The sequence below is a fragment of the Simochromis diagramma genome, unplaced genomic scaffold (genome assembly GCF_900408965.1).
Source record: "Simochromis diagramma unplaced genomic scaffold, fSimDia1.1 OVJJ01000365.1, whole genome shotgun sequence".
Classification (NCBI taxonomy): domain Eukaryota; kingdom Metazoa; phylum Chordata; class Actinopteri; order Cichliformes; family Cichlidae; genus Simochromis; species Simochromis diagramma.
In genome coordinates this window covers 707117-726988 of record NW_024387230.1, presented here as the reverse complement: position 1 = coordinate 726988, position 19872 = coordinate 707117, and the positions used below count along the sequence as shown (strand labels likewise).

The 19872-nt window shown below is 37.7% G+C and overlaps 2 protein-coding genes and 2 long non-coding RNA genes across 4 annotated transcripts in view; 2 read left to right on the top strand and 2 right to left on the bottom strand.

The window, feature by feature from the left end:
• The window catches only part of LOC120746861, a 20193-nt gene extending 8805 nt beyond the window's left edge, over positions 1–11388 (top strand). Inside the window, exons 2-3 of the long non-coding RNA XR_005698956.1 lie at positions 1311–1316; positions 11284–11388. This is a non-coding gene — a long non-coding RNA (uncharacterized LOC120746861). The remainder of the gene's footprint in view (positions 1–1310; positions 1317–11283) is intronic.
• Positions 1–19872, bottom strand: part of LOC120746870 (butyrophilin subfamily 3 member A3-like) — a 310219-nt gene that overhangs the window by 268533 nt on the left and 21814 nt on the right. The window lies entirely within an intron of this gene.
• LOC120746859 overlaps positions 1–19872 on the bottom strand; it is a 22752-nt gene that overhangs the window by 1344 nt on the left and 1536 nt on the right. Inside the window, exon 2 of the long non-coding RNA XR_005698954.1 lies at positions 16991–16992. This is a non-coding gene — a long non-coding RNA (uncharacterized LOC120746859). The remainder of the gene's footprint in view (positions 1–16990; positions 16993–19872) is intronic.
• Positions 19713–19872, top strand: part of LOC120746836 — a 13395-nt gene continuing 13235 nt past the window's right edge. The window contains exon 1 of the mRNA XM_040052339.1: positions 19713–19826. Coding sequence (XP_039908273.1) covers positions 19769–19826 — 58 coding nt within the window. The 5' untranslated portion in view covers positions 19713–19768. The remainder of the gene's footprint in view (positions 19827–19872) is intronic.

Sequence of the window (19872 nt, the reverse complement as noted above, 5' to 3'; positions counted from 1 at the left end):
CTAATTACTTTTTTAAACTAACTTGACCAACACTGCTTATCACAAACTCTATAGCATGATAGTAGAAAATAAATTCCACCTTATCAGACTATCGTTAAGCCCCTTGAATTTTATAAGGTTCAGTGTTCAATTGATCAGTAAAAAGGAGCAATAATATATGTACTGAAGAGTGTAAAACGGCTGACTAACAGCAGAGGGCAGAGGAACTAACAAAAAGTGAAGGGAGAGGAAAACAGCCATTAGGATAAGATAAGATAAAACTTTATTAATCCCTCGGGTGGGTTCCTCTGGGAAATTCGGTTTCCAAAAAAGCACAGCACTGACAGAAGTTACAGAATGTGAGCAGAATATTATATATACACATATATAAATACAGAGACATATACAAATAAAATATACAAAGGGGCTAAATAGAATAAATAGGAATAAAAATAAAAATACAAGTGAATTGCACATTTCAAGTATTGAAGTCTATTGCACCATTGACTATTAACAAAAAGTATTGCACAGTGAAGTGGAGAGGCACTACAGCTTAGTTGTTCCCCCCTCCTTTGTCCTCCTGTCTCCCCTCCCTCTCCCCTCCAGAGAGGAGTTAAACAGTCTGATGGCGTGTGGGACAAAGGAGTTTTTAAGTCTGTTAGTTCTTGTCTTGGGGAGAAGCAACCTGTCACTGAACAGACTCTTCTGGTTGTTTATGGCCGTGTGCAGAGGATGCCCAGCATTGTTCATAATGTCCAGCAGTTTTTTTAGTGTCCTTTTCTCTGCCACTGTCACCAGAGTGTCCAGCTTCATGCCGACCACAGAGCTAGCCTTCCTGATCAGTTTCTCTAGCCTGGATGAGTCCTTCTTTGCTGTGCTGCTCCCCCAGCACACCACAGCATAGGAAAGTACTCCAGCAACCACCGACTGGTAAAACATCCTCAGGAGCTTCCTGCAGATGTTAAAAGACCTCAGCCTCCTGAGGAAGTACAGTCGGCTTTGGGCTTTTTTTTTATACAGGTGCTCTGTGTTGCATGACCAGTCCAGTGTCCAGTTTGTTGTCCACCCACAGCCCGAGGTACTTGTACTTGTTGACCACCTCCACCTCCTCTACCTCTTTCTGAACCGGCAGTGGACCTTCTCTGGACCTCCCGAAGTCCACAACCAGTTCCTTAGTCTTTGAGGTGTTGAGTTGCAGGTGGTTTGTGTGACTCCATGTGACGAAGTTCCTCACCAGACTTCTGTACTCCTCTTCCTGATTATCCCAGATACACCCCATGATGTTGTCTGCAAACTTCTGAATATGGCATAATTCAGAGTTGTAGCAGAAGTCAGAGGTGTACAGGGTGAAGAGAAGAGGGGACAGCACAGTTCCCTGTGGTGTTCATGTGCTGCTGACCGCTGTCAGTGAGGTAGTCGGAGATCCAAGCGACCAGGCAGGGGTCCACCTGCATCCTGTTCAGTTTTTCCTGGAGCATACAGGGCCGGATGGTATTAAAGGCAAGAAACAGGATCCTGACCGTGTCTTTTCCCTTGTCCAGGTGTGAGTGGGCTCTATGTAGGAGGTACAGGATGGCATCCTGCACTCCGACATCTGCCTTGTATGCGAACTGTAGTGGGTCCTGGGCATGTTGTACCTGTGGTCGGAGGAGGTTGAGGAAGAGCCGCTCTAGAGTCTTCATAAGATGTGACGTCAGTGCCACCGGTCGGAAGTCATTCAGCTCATTGGGCCAGGTCCTTTTGGGGACCGGGACGATGCAGCCTTCTTCTTCATGTTGAGGACAGCTTTGACTTCCTGTGTTACTGAATGTATGAAGATTAGTTCTGGAAAGTTTTTATCTTGGATTTAATCCTCTAAATAATCTGTTGCCCCCCATTAGTCCAAGTATCTTTGTTTCAAAATCCTTGAGTTGGAACTCTAAAAATAAACAAAGAAAAATGACAGTAATTAATTATTTAATTAATTAAATAATTTTTTTCACAAAAAATAGCTAGAAAATGGGTCATATATGTGACATCATTAGCATCATATCACTAATATATATTCCATCTAAGTTACACCATAAACATCAGAAATAAATTAAACAGGAAGAGGAAGTCCCAACCTAGATTCTGTCTTTGTTGTATTTCAGTCTGGTGCTCCCACAGTCAACAGCAAGACATTATGGCGTTTGCAGCTCTCAGCATCCAACTTTGTAAGTACTGATTCAACCAGTCAGTCATTGATTAGCAATCACATATGTCTGATGCACAAAATTCCATTTGTCTCTTCAGTCACTGATGTTTTAGTGATGATGGCCATACAAACTGGCCACAGTAACTTTGCTGGTGAGTAAGAAACAGTTTATTCCTGATATAAACTTAAAGTTTTAATGCCAACTACCGTTAAAAGTGTTTGAAGCTCTGAAACTGTAGTCTTTAATGGTCTGCATTTTTTAACATTAGCAGATCCTGCCTAGAAAGTAATGTCACTGCTCACTGTCTAACAAAATTTGCACTTTTATCTTTTGTTTGCAATGCCAACACATTTTGTTGTTTGTTTTGAGAAAAGAAAATTGATTTGATTGCTTTCCTTCTTCATATCTCTCTCTCAGGTGCAGTTGTCGCTCGCTTTGTTCCAGACAGGCGTCAGTTCTTTGAATACGAGTCTGTCTCTGTACATTGTGAGAAAGATAACAACACCACTGAATGGAGAGTGAAGTGGAAATCCCATAAAATAAGGAACGCTTCCCACACATCAACATCACCCTGTACAATTTATCCCATCTATGAAAGACACAGTGGAGAATACTGGTGTGAAAATGAAGATGGAAAACGAAGTGAGATTGTGAACATTTCTGTCACTGGTATGTTGAGTGATTGTTATTGATAGATATACATGTGTGTGTGTGTGTGTGTGTGTGTGTGTGTGTGTGTGTGTGTGTGTGTGTGTGTTAATTCAGCTTTACTGGTGTTCACTGACAATATATGGCAACCTTTCTTTAAAATATCCCCTCATAATAGGACAATCAGGATGAATATGAAGCACATTTTTTATACTCAACAATACACTAATATTCAATGTGATCTGTTAACAAGAGAAACAAAATTAGGTGAAGGGTACAGAGTAAAACGCATTAACCAGCAGAGTCTACAATACATGGCTGGACCTGCCTTAGTTGTTTTAGCACTTTTCATAATAATGTAATTTTCCATAGTCAGATGTTTACAAAAACATGTAAAAAATGATAAAATGTATTGGATCATTTCTCAGCTGGTTTTGTAATCTTGGAAAGTCCAACCATCCCTGTGAAGGAGGGAAATGAGGTGACCCTTAACTGTAAAAACAAGAAAACTCAGTCAGAACACATCACTGACTTCTACAAAGATGGTTTATCTCTTGCGACCCGGTATCAAAGCAGCATGACCATCAAAAATGTCTCCAAGTCTGATGAAGGACTCTACAAGTGCAGCATTGATGGAGCTGGAGAATCACCTGAGAGCTGGTTAGCTGTTATAAAACAAAGCAAAGGTGATTTAGATTATATATACATATATAACAGGATATATATATGAGTCTGTGTGTGTATACCTATTTTCTTTGTTTTCATTTGTCTTTCTCTCTTTCCTAAATTACTTCATGTCTAATGCAGCCAGCACCTTTCCAACGCCTCACAAAGAGACTGATCTTTCACAAAGTCAATTCCATAAAAAAGACATTCTGCTGTGGACTGTTATCTGTGCCTTATCAGTAGCTCTGTTGTTGCTGGTGGTGGGCCTACTTCTTCATAAGAGGCACACAGGTATAGAAATTTCGCTCAAAGAAATACATTGTAAATTCACTTAATTTTTCCAGTAAAGTTGTCATAATTAGCATATTATTTTAATGATAAGCTAATTTTTGCCTAATTTTAATAGATCAACACAACATTAGCAGGAATTTCTTCTCATGTATCAGCTGCTAACTTTGATTATTAGATATCATTACATTAACTTTCACTTATCCTCTATCCTATGACTTCTCTGCTCTTTCTCTCAGTATCAGCTTGTTTTTCATCAGTACGACGTTCACACTCACGAGAAGACAGTACCGGTGAGAAACTGCATCCTTGTTCAGTGGAATGTGTATAATAAAATTATACAATAATACAATATAATGCAATTTGAACATGTGACAAAATTAGATTCACATATAACTTGATTTGAGTTTAATGTTATTTTATTATCAATAATAATCATCTTGTTTAGGCTAAAGCTGCATTTTCTCTTATTTTGGCAGCTTTGGATGCCTACAATTACATAGTACCCTAAAAAGGGAACTCTTGCATATTCAAACCTGTAGAAAAAGACAGAAGTGTAAATGAGAGGTGCATTTAAGATAGTCTCATCACAAGAGGAAAATTCAAATAAATAAATGAATTCATGACATTCAATCTGCCATACAAAACTGATCCTCATGCTATGCACATGTACAGTGTTATGGGTCAGAATTTGGCACTTTTCATTAATATATTTTTAACATTTTTAAATCCTCATAATTTATTAAGTATGGAAGCTGATATTCTTTTGGTGGCATTTTTATTGTTTGACCCTAAAGTCCTTACACTTATTTGTCAAGCTTTCCTCAGTCAGGGAATACATGTACTTACAACGCAATGGAAAAAACAATGACTAAAATATATGCAGTTAACAAATACTGAGATTGTGAACAGAAGGTTTTAAACTATTTCTATATCAAAATCATTTGGTAATTTAATAACGACAAACATGTTTGAGTTGTAGTTTAATGACTGGAAGCATCACAGATTAGTCAGCTGGCAATAGTTAGGGTAATCAAAATGCCATATTTGTATTAAAAGGTTTAATGACTTTATGGTCATCCAGGCAGTTTATTGTCTACCTAACTTTCCAGTGCTGGTGTGCAACACTATAACCCAAACTTCAGACATGCCTTCTGACTCCCGACCCCCCTTTTTTTTTTTACCTTTCAGTCCTGCAAGACAACAACATCATTGACCCACATCAAGTGACATATAGTGTGGTCAGAAAACAAAGGAAAAAGAAAGGTAAAGTTTTTATTTGTCCTTTATACTTTGTTTTAAAGAATTAAATACATACAAAAACAACAGCATGTGACAAAGAGTGTTAGTGCTCAGGTTTTGTCTTATATTTGTTATTAGATGAAGACAATTCAGATGATCCAGATGATGTCCTGTATGCCACTGTTAAAAGCCACTGGAAGAAAAAAGGTACACACACACACAAATACATATATATAGTGATCAGTATGAATTATGTTTTGTACAAAAAAATAATCTAATATACATGTTTTACCAATGGAAAGAAGAAAAAAAATTTCCAATCTGTTCTGTTCATCCTGATGTAGCATTTTCAGTAAAAACACTGAACGTGAAAAAATGTACACGATCAAATAAAGTTTCTGATATTTCTTTACCTGGACGATTGAACATGCATCAAGAAAAAAAGTAGTTTCTTGATAATTCAACAGATACCTTTGTTTCCAACACAGAACCAAAACTGTCCAGAGCAAACATGACTCCATGCTGTCGAGAAAAGACTGTCATCTATTCTTCCGTCAAGGATGTTCAGCGTTATACATAGATTATTTGCTGGACCTATAGTAATCTCATGTTATCTAAGGTTAGATGTGAAATAAGAAAAACAGATAAACAAAAAACAAAACGATGATCATTACTGTTGTTATTCTTAGCTTAAAAAATGAAAGATCAGCCTTACCTGTTATTGCAAGTATTATCCCATAAAGATATCCTCCAAATTAAAGTTCTTTAAAGTGTGTTAGAAATTGATTTCATGTGAGAAAGGATCTCTTTCTCCAGTCATTGTAATTTGCAACAATGAAGCATCAATAAAGGAAAAAAAATCAAATACTGAGGTATTGTTTCTTTTACTTTTTGGGGTTTTTTTTGTTAGCAGTCATTATAGTGCAATGTTTTATTGAACACTGGTGCCACAGGACAGTGTTTGGAATGGACTGAAATGAACTTTACTGACAATTCATTCCTAACCTATTCATATTCATTCCTCAAAGATCAGGATTTCAGGAAGTACAAAAAGTACAGAAACCACTTGCAAAGCCAAAGATATTTCGGTTCCAAAAAAGCATCAATCAAGTTCTACTATCATTTCCTCAATTTCAAACAATTATGTCTTCTTTCTAAAAAAAAAAAAAAAAATCATATTCAAAGTAAGTTGCAGTGGTAAAGAGTAACCTCCGCCTTTTGTTACACATCATGCAAATACAAGCTTACTACTTACAGTATTGGTGGTTATGCTTTTTCCCAACACAGTTTCAAAGTGTGTGAGTTAGTGGGAGAGTTGAACTAAACTGAAGACCCCCCCTCACATACATGATGTCACTATATTAGTCTCTTTCTCGGTCACATTAGTGTCAGTTAAACTGCTCTTTCCTGCTCGGTTTGTCAACACATCTGAAGATGCTGTGCATATGACCACAGTTGCTACATCTTTTTAAATAAATTCATTGTGGTTAGCTACTAACATAACAGTGCACTGCTTTTTTGTGTTCCTGTTAACATATTCAACCACTGACATCTTTTATAACACACTCTGCCAAATGCAGCAGTGTATTTCTGAAACCCACACACTCAAATTAAGTTCAACCCAAGGTAACTGACACATGAACTGACACAACGACTTAATTTATTGAAATTTAAGGGTTAACGATGGCTCTGTGCTTCTCCCTAATGAGCCACTGTGGGAAGTTTTGCATACATATATAAGAAAGACATAAAAGCATGCATGATTTTGAGTGGTGTGTACAGATACAGAAACAAATGTAGATGCAGTTTATGGGATGCAGAGTCTGGTCAGACAATTTTTTGGGCCATCATGTCACTCCAGAAATTTTAGATTGGTTGATTTGCTTTGACAACTGTGATACAAGACCGAGTTGTATGTGAGACTTCAGCACAGCAGCAGCAGCAAGCAGGCTCACCGAGGGCCCTCACGCTCACTTTTCGCACGTGTGTGGCAGAATTTAGAAAACACATTGTTGGAAATTATAAGTCTATGTCATAATGGCTGTTTATTTGTGTTTTTGTGTTTGTCGGTTTGTTTTTATATTTTTATTTTGCAAGTAGGTTCTCCCTGTGCAGCAAGCAGCAGGTGCACCTCACAAGTGGAGGGCACCTTTACTTCTCGCAAATGGGCAATAGAAAAAAATGATTGGTGCCTATGCCATCCTCAAAATATGCTGGCATGATGTCAGGGGCAGCATGAGTACAAGCAACTTTTTTTGTCGATGCCTGTGATGCCGCTCTGGGCAAAGACCCATGTCGCCCATATCAAAAACGGCCACTGCTCCGATGAAACACACAAGTAGACAGTTTCAGAATGAATGAATGTCTTCCAAAAGGATCAATAATGTTACGAAATGAACTACATAAATTGACTTACTAATTTTCTTACCTGTTGTATGCCACAACAGTCATCTTACTGTCAGGGGCGGTCCCTGGCCTGTTTGGTGCCCTGGGCAAACACTCCCTCTGCCGCCCCTAACACACCCTGACACACCCCAACACACACACACATAAAACATATTAAGGATAGTACAGTAACATATATTATTATGAAAACTGCTGCCGGAACCATACTGAAATTAACCAGATAAATATTTTATATACTGAGAGAGAGAGTACGCAAAAACAAACAGCCATTATAATTCATCATACATTGAGAATAGCAGACAAATCAAATTAATTCGCCAATTAATGGCTAATTAATATCATGCTGAACACAGTCCAAAAGATTAAATAAGCCACATCAGTGTCTACTGTCTGTCTGCTGTTTACCATCACAGCCAAGTGGCTAACAAATGTAAACAGAAGTTTTCCCAATCCCTACTAATGAATTTTATCTTGTTTCAGGATACATAATACCTCCCATTATCAACAGACACATCTGCTTACCCGTATGTTTTGCTCGTTTCTCCTCTTCTTTTCTCTGTTTTTTCTAAACTGAGGGACCTGGTGACCTTTGACCTTTTCTTGTCCACCTTCCATCAGTAATTTTGCACATCAGTGTCAACACACAACCGCACAACATAGACTAATGGACTAATTGACCTACACCTTGTATAGAGTTTTTTTTTCTGGGTTTTCACACAACCCAGTTAACATAATTAATACATAATGGGCTTGAATTGACAACATTATGAATTAAATGTGCTCCATTTGGAAGCAGCCCGCCCCCTCCCCTTTCGACAGGCTGTGTGTGAGCAGCAGCAGCAAGCAGACGCACCGAGGGCCCTCGAGCTCACTTTTTCATGTATATGTGTGTGATAGAATTTAGAAAACACATTGGGGCAAATTATAAGTCTATATCATGTCTTCAGTTTTTGTGTTTGTTGTAGGGCTGTCAACGTTAACGCATTAATGCCGTCATCACGATTAACGCCATTAAAATTTTTAACGCAATCAACCCATCTGGAGCGCAGAATGGACAAACTTTTCTGCCTGAAATGCGTTGACAGAGACATTTTAGGGATTTTGAGTCATTCGCTCTAAAAGGATTAATTGCATTAAAGTTTTTAATAGCGTTAATCATGATGACAGCGCCTAGTTTGTTGGTTTGTTTTTATTTTGTTTTATTTTGCGAGCTGATTATTAGATGCCACTCCAGCCAGACAGAGTATCCTCGTCACCCATATCAAAAACCGCTACTGCTTACTGTAACGTAAGTAAACCGAATGGGTAAAGAACTCGAATAAAATACTTGAACTCTGCCCAGCTGTAGTGAGATAAGGTGTGTCCACTTTATGGGTCCATATCTAGCCACTTCCATAACACCCACATGCAGTTAACTTTAATATGTAATGTTCAATAGACCACCACATCTTGATGACATATGTATATTATAAACCTTACACATAGCCCCACCAATAGATATGTCAAGACTTGAGAAAATGGTGGCTTAGTCCCTCATCAAGTATACAAATGACATCCAAAAAAAGAAAGACAAAAAACTTGATTGGACTTTGATTGCATGAGCGATTGTTTTTCTGTGTGTGTTTCCTAAACTATGCCTTTTTAAACTGACCAAGTAAATAAGATTTGTGTTTAATTACAACCCAGCTCTTAAATATGTGACAGAGAAGGCTGTTTCTTCAATCGAGTCAGAAAGAAGTATGGAAGGGGTACAGGAGGCTGGCCCTGTGATCCACATTTCTTATTAAATTCTAAATAAAAAAATATTAAAAAAAATATGGTGATAGACTGAGAATATAGCTGACTTACAGTAGAGAGCAGTGTAGCTCTTAATTTACCATATTTAAATCAGCCACATTGGAGGGTTTTTGAGCATGAACTGGGTTTTTTAATCCATGCCATTGCATTCAAGTCAGGAATTTCAAAGTCAAAATTCAAAGTCAAAGTCTTTATGGTCAAAAACCATATGTATAGCTCATACACAGGAATTTAAAATTCAACTAAAATTAAAATACTCCACTGGCCCTCAGTGTACAGTAACCAACTTAAAGATAAAAAGATGCAAATAAAAATATATAATGGCTTTGAATGGCCTAAGAAAAACAAACTGAAGACTTTGAAGTGTCCTAGTAAGAGGTGTTGTGTTTGTTGCTAATGTGTTTTGGATCATTGTCCTGTCGCTGAACCCAAGTGTGCTTCAGCCTGAAGGTCACAAACAGATGGCCGGACATTTTCCTTTAGGATGTTTTGGTAGACAGCAGAATTCATGGCTCCATTTACCACAGCAAGTCTTCCAGGTCCTGAGGCAGCAAAACAGCGCCATACCATCACACTACCACCATATAGGGCTTTGGAGCGTGATGTCACGGGGGTGGGCGTGGAAAGGATTTTGGCCTGATCCGCCATTTTGGGGGTCTAAGTAAGGAGCGAAAGCATAGCCATGGTTCGTACTTGCTGTGTGCTCGGCTGCAATGTTCGATCTTACGACCGGCACGGGAATAAGTTTGGATTGTCTTTTTATGCTTTCCCAACCTGGAAGCAACATGAAGGAGCTCATGTATCGGATATTACCAAACGAAGGCGTCTAGCCTGGATAGCAGCCGTGAGACGAGCTGATATCAAGTTCTGTTACCAAGTTCTGTTACGTCTCCAGATATCAGCTGGTGTGCTCAAGACATTTTCATTCCGGTAAGTTCTAAATATGTTCACATCACACTTTATAGCTGAATAATATTATCGTTGGTGGTCTCGGAAGTTATAGAAATTGCGATCAAACATCGAATGGAGTGACTTTGCAGACATATGTGCTATGTAAAGATTCGCAGGAAGAGACAGGGAGGACACAAATTGGCGTTAATAATTTGCCCGATTATCAATGTGTTAATTTGCATCTACTTTACAATTATGGGCACATAATATGATAATATGATAACGATATTTTAGCAGTTTAATGATAAATGTATAACATTAATTATGGTGGGGGTGGAAAATGGCTATTTCACTCGATGCACTCCAGCTGACTTACCTTGGTATGAATGATGACGTACTCAGAGTTTGGCGGCTTGAAAATAGCCAAATCTTGCACCCAGCCATTTGTAAATTGGATATGCGCCTCCAGTGACTTGTATTACGAAACTGGTTCGCAGTGTAAGCGCTTACTCCACAAACAAGATAGGTGAAGATATCGGGGTAGACAGTGGCGGTAAGTCGTCTGGGTCTTTACTCCACTGCCGTATTTCATATGGGTCCAGATTTGCGATGCACTCTATTTTTTTCAAATACCGCTGCTTCGCCTCTGGACGCAATCGGTCTCTATACCGTCCGTTTTCTTTTGAGCTGCTTTTAAGCATGTTTCTTGTCGTCGTTGCCGTTCCAACAGTGAGTTTGTTTGGATCGTAGACCCCGAAAATGGCGCAGCGCTCCCACAATGCATTGCGGCGTGACGTCAACTCCAAAGCCCTATTTTACTGCTGGTATGATGTTCATTTTCTGAAATGCTGTTAGTTCTATGCCAGATGTAATGAGACTCAAAGCTTTCAAAAAAATCAACTTTTGTCTTGTCAACCAACAGAGGATTTTCACAAAAGTCTTGTGGGTCATCAAAATGTTTTCTGGCAAATATAAGACGAGCCTTCGTGTTATTTTTGGTCAGCAGTGGTTTTCACCTTGAACTCTCCCACGGATGCCATTTTTGCCTGGTTTCTTTCTTACTGTTGAATCATGAACACTGACTATAATTGAGACATGTAAGGCTTCTTTAATGTTGTCTTGTTAAAGTTGGGGTAATTTTGGTGGAGCTCCTGGGAAGCTCCACCAAAATTACTGTGGTTCACTCGAGCCTTAGAAATGTCTTTGTAACCCTTTTCATGCTGATAGATATCAGTGACTTTGTTTCTCAGGTGTTTCTTTAGGTCCTGGCATGATGTGTTGCTTTTTGAGATCTTGCATGTGATCTAGCTTCATTTTGTCAGACAGGTTGTATTTAAGCGATTTCTAGATTCAACAGGGCAGCCAGTAATCAGTGTGTTTAGTGAAACTGAACTCTAAACTGAGCTTTCCAAACAATGTGGTTAATCACAGTTTATTCATGATTTCACAAGAGAGGCAATGGCTTTTTCACATGGGACCAGGTAGGTTTATATATATATAATTTTTCTCCTTTAATCAATGAAATCGTTATTTAAAAACTGCCTTTTTTATTTACTCGGGTTATCTTTGTCTGATAAAAAAATGTGTTTGATGAAAAAATGTTAGTCTGACAAATATGCAAAACACTAGGAAATCAGGAAGAGGGCAAACACTTTTTCACACCACTGTATTAGCTGTATTATGGAAAAGACATCCAGAGACCAAAAATGTAATTATGTCCGTATTATTTTAGTATGGCAGACCATTGTAGCTCCCTATTGAAAATACCTTGATCCCTATTAGTGTAAAAAGAATAGCAGTCTGAATTTACTGAAGGTCATCACATATGTTGTTCCACACAATGTAAAGTGAGTAGTTTAAAAGTAATCTTGATCATTAAACATATACTTAACCTTACTCAACCTTTTTATTGTGTTTCGAAACTCTGCGGTTGCACATCTTCAGTTTATTTCTAGCTTCAGAGCAGCTCAACATTGAGGGATATTTCTAGAACAGCTTCATGCATGCTAATGTTTCAAACCCAGAAATAAGAGGAGCAGGTAGAAAACTTCTCAGCACCAGTGTTACGTTTATGATTCGGATCTTCAGAGCCACCAGCAAGACAACATGGAACTTACAGGCATCTGCATTAGACTGGGTGAGTACTTTGCCATAATTATATTTACAAAACAAAGTCGGTGCTGTCTAACCACCCATCATTCCTAACTGCAAAGAATATGTTGCATTTAACAGATCACACTTTATCAATAAGTGGGTTATGTGCTGTATAAAATGAGTCTTAATGGTTTATCTGTTGGCTTGTGTTATCTCACCAGTGATGAATGTGTTGGTTCTGCTGGTTGCACACACTCGGGAGAGTTCATTTGGTCATTTGAAGTATGGTAAGATGCAAGGGAGAAAAATTTTAAAACAGGAAATCATGACAAAAGGCTAATGTGTTTCCTCCTCCATATCCCTCAGGTGTAGCTTTTCCTCGTATTTCTCCAAACAGACTGCAGTTTTTTGAATATGAATCCATCACTTTAAACTGTGAGTTTGATGGCTCATCTGTGTGGAAAGTGATGAGGGACGTCCAAGAAACAGTTCCACCAAACATTTCCAACTGGGTAACATCAGCTGGGCCAAGCACCATTAACCCTGCACTTTCATCAGACAGCGGGAGATACTGGTGTGAAAATGAAGGAGGACTAAAAAGCAGCATTATCAACATGAGTGTGACCGGTACGGAGAAAAAATATTGTCATGTGCAATCCCATTATACACTGAAAAATAAACAAGTGTTCTAGTCATTTGAAATGATATTTACTTTAAATGGTAATTCATAAAGTCTGCAAGTGCCTTAGAATATTCAGTCACATTCAAAGAGGAAGAGAAAATTTATTTACAAAAACATTTTCAAGCTGACCGCTATAGAGCATTAGCAACTCATAGATAAAATACTGCTGATAACTAATGTCATTAATGATTCTCTATTAATATCAGTAACTGGTTGTTTTGTTTGTGGTGTTTTTTGATTCAATTTCACATTTGATGCAATTTCTTCAGCTGGTTCTGTGATCTTAGAGAGTCCTGTTCTGCCTGTGATGGAGGGAGACAGTGTGACTCTGCGCTGTATAAAGAAGAAAAGCTCAGCTGAACTTGTGGCTGAATTTTATAAGTATGGACTTTTATTCAAAACCGGCTATAAAGGACACATTACCATCTGCAATGTTTCTAAATCTGATGAAGGACTTTATAGCTGTAATCTCTCTGGATTGGGAGAATCACCACAGACCTGGCTGGCTATCCAAAAACATGTGTTTGGAGGTATAAACTCATAATAATGCAACATTTTACTATACTGCTCAGAATCTAGATTTTCTTTTGTGTTGCTCTTGCTGACAACAAGGATGTGAAACTCTTTTTAGATCGTGGGACACATACAGACCACTTTAATCGTAAATTTGCCAGAGCAGTGAAACTACAAAATTACAGAAAAAGTCATAATAGTTCAAAATGTCCTGTGATAATAAATAAATAAATAAATAAATAAATAGACTCAGTGACAGGGGAGAAACAGGAGCTTTCGTGTCATTTAATTCTTTATCTGTTAGTTAATTACTTCGATATATTACAAGGTACAATCTTTATCAAAAATACAGCTTACAAATCAAAATCTATGCACTCCTTCACATTTTCCAAAACTGGGGCCGGATTTGAGTCTTCACTGGGCTGATTCAACCCCCGGACCCTGTTTCATGCCCCTGATTTACACTGTATAGTCCAGATATCATCCAGAATAAGTACGATTTTGTCATCCCAATGTATGAATTACTACTCTAGTTTCAGAAGTTATTTGTGAAACATGCACAAACAAGATTTAGATCTGTTTAACTCACTGACATTTAAGGAATGTGGAAAAACAATACAAAACAAGAAAATTAACATACAGTGTAACAATCATGAGCCTTGCTAGGATATTTGAATCCTATATAAACAATCTTATACTGAAACTACCTTCATAATTCAGGGTTCAGTTTTACACATGCACATACAAGAAAATGCATTGATTACGTGGAATCCTGATTTATTTTATGCTTTTTTTCAGTGTCTGAAGAAGAAAATCAACCACCCCAAAGTCATTCCTCTTATCTGTCCCCACTGTGGATTATCATCTGTGTTTACCTGGTTGCTCTACCACTATTATTGATGGGACTATATCACTGTACAAGAGATATAGGTAAAATATATATAAGACTGCAAACAAGGGTGAAAGAACTTTAATCATGCCAGTAAAAATTTGTTATGCAGCTATTGTATACTTTCTGTGAAAAGAGGGGCGACTCTATTCAACAATAATGGGCAACAGTATCCAGTTAAATTCATACATATACATATATATACATATATATATATACACACTGTTACGGCCCTGGGCCTTGGAGGAAGTGAGACTGCCTTTTGTTTATGCAAATCTAAGTGTGCCAGACCTCGCGGACGATTGGCTGCCTGGAGATCCCATGACACTCCAAGACCAATTGACTGGCTGATTGTCCGCACTTGGGAGTATAAAAAGGCTGAAGAGTCTTCACATTGTGGGGAATTGTTGCGCTGATGTGAACATGTGGTGGTCTCCTTGTCTGCCTAATGTTTGAACTCTGTTTGTCAACTCTGATATACAGCTGACCTTAGTTTTACTAGAGTCTTGTGTTTGCTGGCTCACCTTAGTTAACCCTTAGTTTTTATTCTTGCCTATTCTTTTTATTGTGTATTAATTATTTGCCCGGTGGTCTGTTGAACAGCCCCGTTGGTTTTCAGCTTAACATTTGCAATAAAACCCCTCATTTACTCTGATTTCGTGAGATGTTTCCCCCCACCTGTCGCCTAGCACAGGGGGTCGTAACAATACTGCAATATGACTTACTTGCATTGGGTTCTAATTGTGATAATTAATAATAGATGGCTGTATGTAATTTTAGATAAAATTGGAGACATTCATAACTATATTAAAGTCATATTGTAATTGATATGTTGTCTTTAGATAAAATGTCAGTCTTTTTTTCTTCAACAGCAAAGAATGACCTTAAGACTGTAGCTGTTTACTCAGCCATGAGCACTGGTAAGACTTGACAATAAGCCTTTAAATATTTCAATATTTAAAATGTTATTTCTTCATAACTTGTGTAATTTTCTGACTTGTTTCTCAGATCAGAACCTGACTCATATCAAAGGCAGTTTCAGACCTCCAGTGTTTCAGTCCTTTAAAACCAAGTGGAATTAATTTTGTCAAAGAGAGAGACTACGAATGTCAAAGGACCAAGTGAAGCCAACTGAAAATCAAGTAACCTGTGTGTTTTTATCACTGAGTGTATAAACACCCATCTACAGAATAAAGCTGGAATCCAAACAGAACTGGTTGTATCATATCTTAAGGAATCAAATCTCCATATATTTGAATGTTTACATGACAATCTTGTTCTGTATTTTAACATACTTGTACATTACATAGAAAGTGTTTTATCAGCTTTGCCAATCTTTTATACATTATTATTTTTGTTATATTTTACCTAATATTGGAACACACACACACACACACACACACACAATGCACTATTTCTTTAGGACGTAATGTTGTAGTTTTTCAGTTACAGAAATTCAGAACAAAAAATGTTCAAAAGGCACCCAAACAAAGTGACTGTCATGGGTCTGGGTCCGTTGGACCCAGTATGTGGAGTTTCATGTTTTTGTTATTCCATGTTTGAGGTTATTATGTTTTGGTTTTAGTTTGCATCAGGGATTGTTTTCTTGTTCTCTTGTTGTGTTTATGATGATGATGATTATGATGTTTATTATTTGAGTTTCATGTTTAAGGATTTGTTCTCGGTTGTATCTCACGTTTAGTTTAGTTCAGGTTCCATGTGTCATTCTGTCTGTCTCTCAGTGTCAGGTCTGCGTCTTGGTGTGGTGTTCTCATTTCCTGTTTTATTGTGAAGGTCTGGGTCTCATGTGAGTGTTCAGTTTTACCTCTGTCTCGTCTTGTTGATCATTCCCAGCTGTGTCCACCACCTGTGTGTAATTCCCCTGTGTTTCTCTGGGTGTATTTAAGTCATGTCCTCCGTCATTGTAGTTGCTGGTCCGTCTGTGTATTCCACCCTGCCTCATCTGCGTTTCTACCATGTCTCACCCGTGTGTTCTCCCTGCTGTCCGCCGTTAGTCTCTTCTGGTCGTTCTCGTTAAGGTTTGTGCTCTGTAGTTTAGTTGATCCCAGTATAGTTTAGTTCTAGCTCCATTTGCCGTTTGTATTTACTTTCATGTTCAATAAACCACCTTTGCACCTTCACGACTGCCTGCATTTGGATCCTCCTTCATTTCCTCCACACGGCTCACCTCACTTGCCGTGACAGTGACAGCCTACAGTCTTAAAATGGTCAACCTGTCGTGAACTCCACCAAAATTGCACTTTTTAAATCATCCCTTTGGGTTGCAGTGTTAATATTTGTCTTTTAATCAGTGGTATTGCATTACGTTTTAGACTTAAATGTACTCTCTTTCACAACCTGGCTCAAACTTTTGTGACGCAGAAAGATATAGTCTTAAATTGAGAGTAAGAATTTTAATTAAAGTAACAAACAATCACGTGTGAATCTCAAAATGACATTAAATGTAATGTAAATGTGTGAACATTTGCATGTGAAACAAACAAAACAAAACACACACACATCCATCCTCTTCGGGGTTGTGGGGGGTGGACTGGAGCCTATCCTAGCTGCCAAAGGTATGCTGAGCTATGGACAGGCTGCAGAGGTAGCCGTGCCATGCCAGGGCTTGGTTTTAGCATGGGGGTGTAGCCAGGACCCTTACTGGATACCGGGTGACATTAAACCTTCGACTCCCACTCTAAAGGTGTGCAGTCTTACCACTACACTATCCAGTTGCCTGCATAGTTCACATATTTCCTCATGTTTGTGTGGGTTCTATCCAAGTACTACAGCTTCCTCCCACAGTTCACAGACATGCAGTTAGTGGGGTTTGGTTAATTGGTAATTCTAAATTGCTCATAGGTGTGAAGGGTTGTCTGTCTCTCTGTGTTAGCCCCGTGACAGACTGGTGCGCTGTACCCTGCATCTCACTCTATAGTAGCTTTTGTTAAAACTGTATGCTTCAAAATATGACTGAATTCCATTGTGCATAATGTTACATTAAAACGATTTTGTTTTAACTTGGTAACTCATTAAGGATCAAATTCTGATGTTTGGTTTTGTAAGAACACTAAAGACATGTAGTCGTCAAATATGCACTCACTGAGATTATTTAAGATACAAACATGTTTGTAACTGGGTTTGAAACCCTTGATGGGTATCTCGATCATTGGTTTGGTTATGTTAAATACATGCTTAATAATTCTAATCAATAACATATACCCCACATTGGGCTAATACACTGAGATAAAGGTTTGTTCATTTGCCAGGAACCTAAAAGAAATTTGCCAAGATATTCAAAAAATAGCAGATATAATCAAAGTTGTCCAGTGATGCACAAGGAATACTTAAAGAGGACACTTGTCCAGTATAATGGTACATTTCCTTATTTTTTATCATTGAGGTCCAAGCAAAACCCCCCCTTTGTTTAAAAATAAAGCCAAGACTGAAGTACCGCAGTTGATTAAGGCTGGCTCCAAAAGCAAGATAAACCTCACAGAAAAATTAAATCATATACACAGTCATATATAAAACAAAAAAACAACAGTTGCAACCGCTTGCGAGAAACCCAATACAAAATCATACATCGCCTTTATATAGCTCCTAATGTCTTGCATAAGGTTGCACCTCATATTTCCCATCTTTGTAGTAAATGTCAAAAAGAAACTGGCACTTTTTTTCATTACTTTTGGGAATGTAAATTAATCAAAAGATTTTGGAGCTTCATATCTCAAGAACTAAGTAATATTTTTAATAATCTGATTCAAAGGGACCCCGGGTATTTTCTTCTTGGCCTACCCTCAAAAGAAGTAACATACAATACAATACAATACAATTTTATTTATATAGCACATTTAAAAATCCGAAGGCACACCAAAGTGCTTCACAGTAATATAGAGAGTCAACAAAAGTCAAAAACAGGGTACAAATCAGGCACAAGCACAGACAGGATAGAGGCACTAACAGACCAGGAGAGTTAGATAAATACAAAATATGCTACGAAGACAAAAACAGCAGTAAAATTAATAAAAATAATACATTTAATAAAATCTAATAAAAGATTTAAAAGTTTAAAAATTAAAAGATTTAAAAGGGTATTAACTAGTCGGGAAAGCCAAGTCAAATAGATATGCTTTTAATCTTGATTTAAAGGATTGGATAGAGTCCAAGGCTCGAATAGAAGCAGGGAGGCTATTCCAAAGGTTGGGTGCAGCTGAAGCAAAGGCACGATCGCCATTGAATCACTTTCAGCGCAAATTATGTGACAAACTATTGCTGGTAGCTAGGAAATATATTCTCATTAATTGGCTTAAGGATAAACCTCCCTCTGTGACTTTGTGGTACAGGGAATTATTAAAAGTTATTCCTCACGAAAGAACTGCTGCTATTTTATGAGGAAATGAGGGTTTCTTTCTCAATGTTTGGTCCCCTTTGCTTTCTTATTTGCCAAATGATTTGTCCCAACTGTTGGGGGGGTTATGTGATTAAGATGTTCTCAGTTAAGCGTAAAGGACAACAATTCACTCTTGGAGTTTATCTTTTTCTCTTTCTAAATCTGTGGGTAATTGAGCAAAAATATATATATATATATATATTTTTCTCTCTTCTCTTTACCCCATATGTGTATTTGTACAGGTATATAATGACTTTAATATATTCCCATATAAAAACTGTATATGTGAAATAAATAATGTACAAATGTACAAAGAAAATTAAAAAAAAAAGGTTTATCAATTCCTTGTTTCCAAAGTAAGATATGTCACCTTTAATTGACAGGTGTCCCAGATCTTGGTTAACTTTTATGGAATTTTCATTTAATTATCTGCAATAATAATATATGGTTAAAAATGCAGCATATCAGCCCAATCACAAAGTCTCTGCACTGGTTTTATAGTTCAGTGTTAGTATGTTTTATGGCCCCACTATGGTTAAATTCACAGATACACTTTCTAAGCAAACTTGTTAGTAGGCCTATTAGCTTAAATTCATGGCATTAGAAAGTCAGAGAAGTCATCATTTTGAACTCTCCATTTATGCTACATGTCCATGGCTCAAAAGCTAAAAATGGGCTCTCAAAATTAAAGAACTAATTATCATAGTGGACTAAATCAGTTTTCCATGCCATGTATTCTTTAGAGTGAAACTGTAAGTTCATCATCTTAGAAAATATGACCTTCACTTAGCCTGTTCTTGAGATGAGTAAATACAGTAAGTGATGACAAGTAAAGGACGATATAAACTCCAGCTGTGGTTGTTTATAGACTGAGGTTACAGTGAGCGTGACTCTAACTCTGCACAGGAAGAGGAAACTCTCAAATACTTCAGCTGTATTTCAGCCTGATGCTCAGTCAACTGAACAACATGGCAGTTACAACTCTGTGCTTCAGGATGAGTAAGTGTCTAGTCTCAGGTTTCTGTATGAGTTTATATGACCAGTAGATAATTTTTGAGGAAAAACATCAAGAGGTTTTTTTTTCTTTCTTTGTTTATCTAGTGATGGTTGAATTTATTCTGCTGGGAACACAAGTTCAGAAAAGCTGTACGTGGGATCAGGGTGAGTGTGTTTATTTTTTTAAATTTATTAATTTATTTAGAACTCA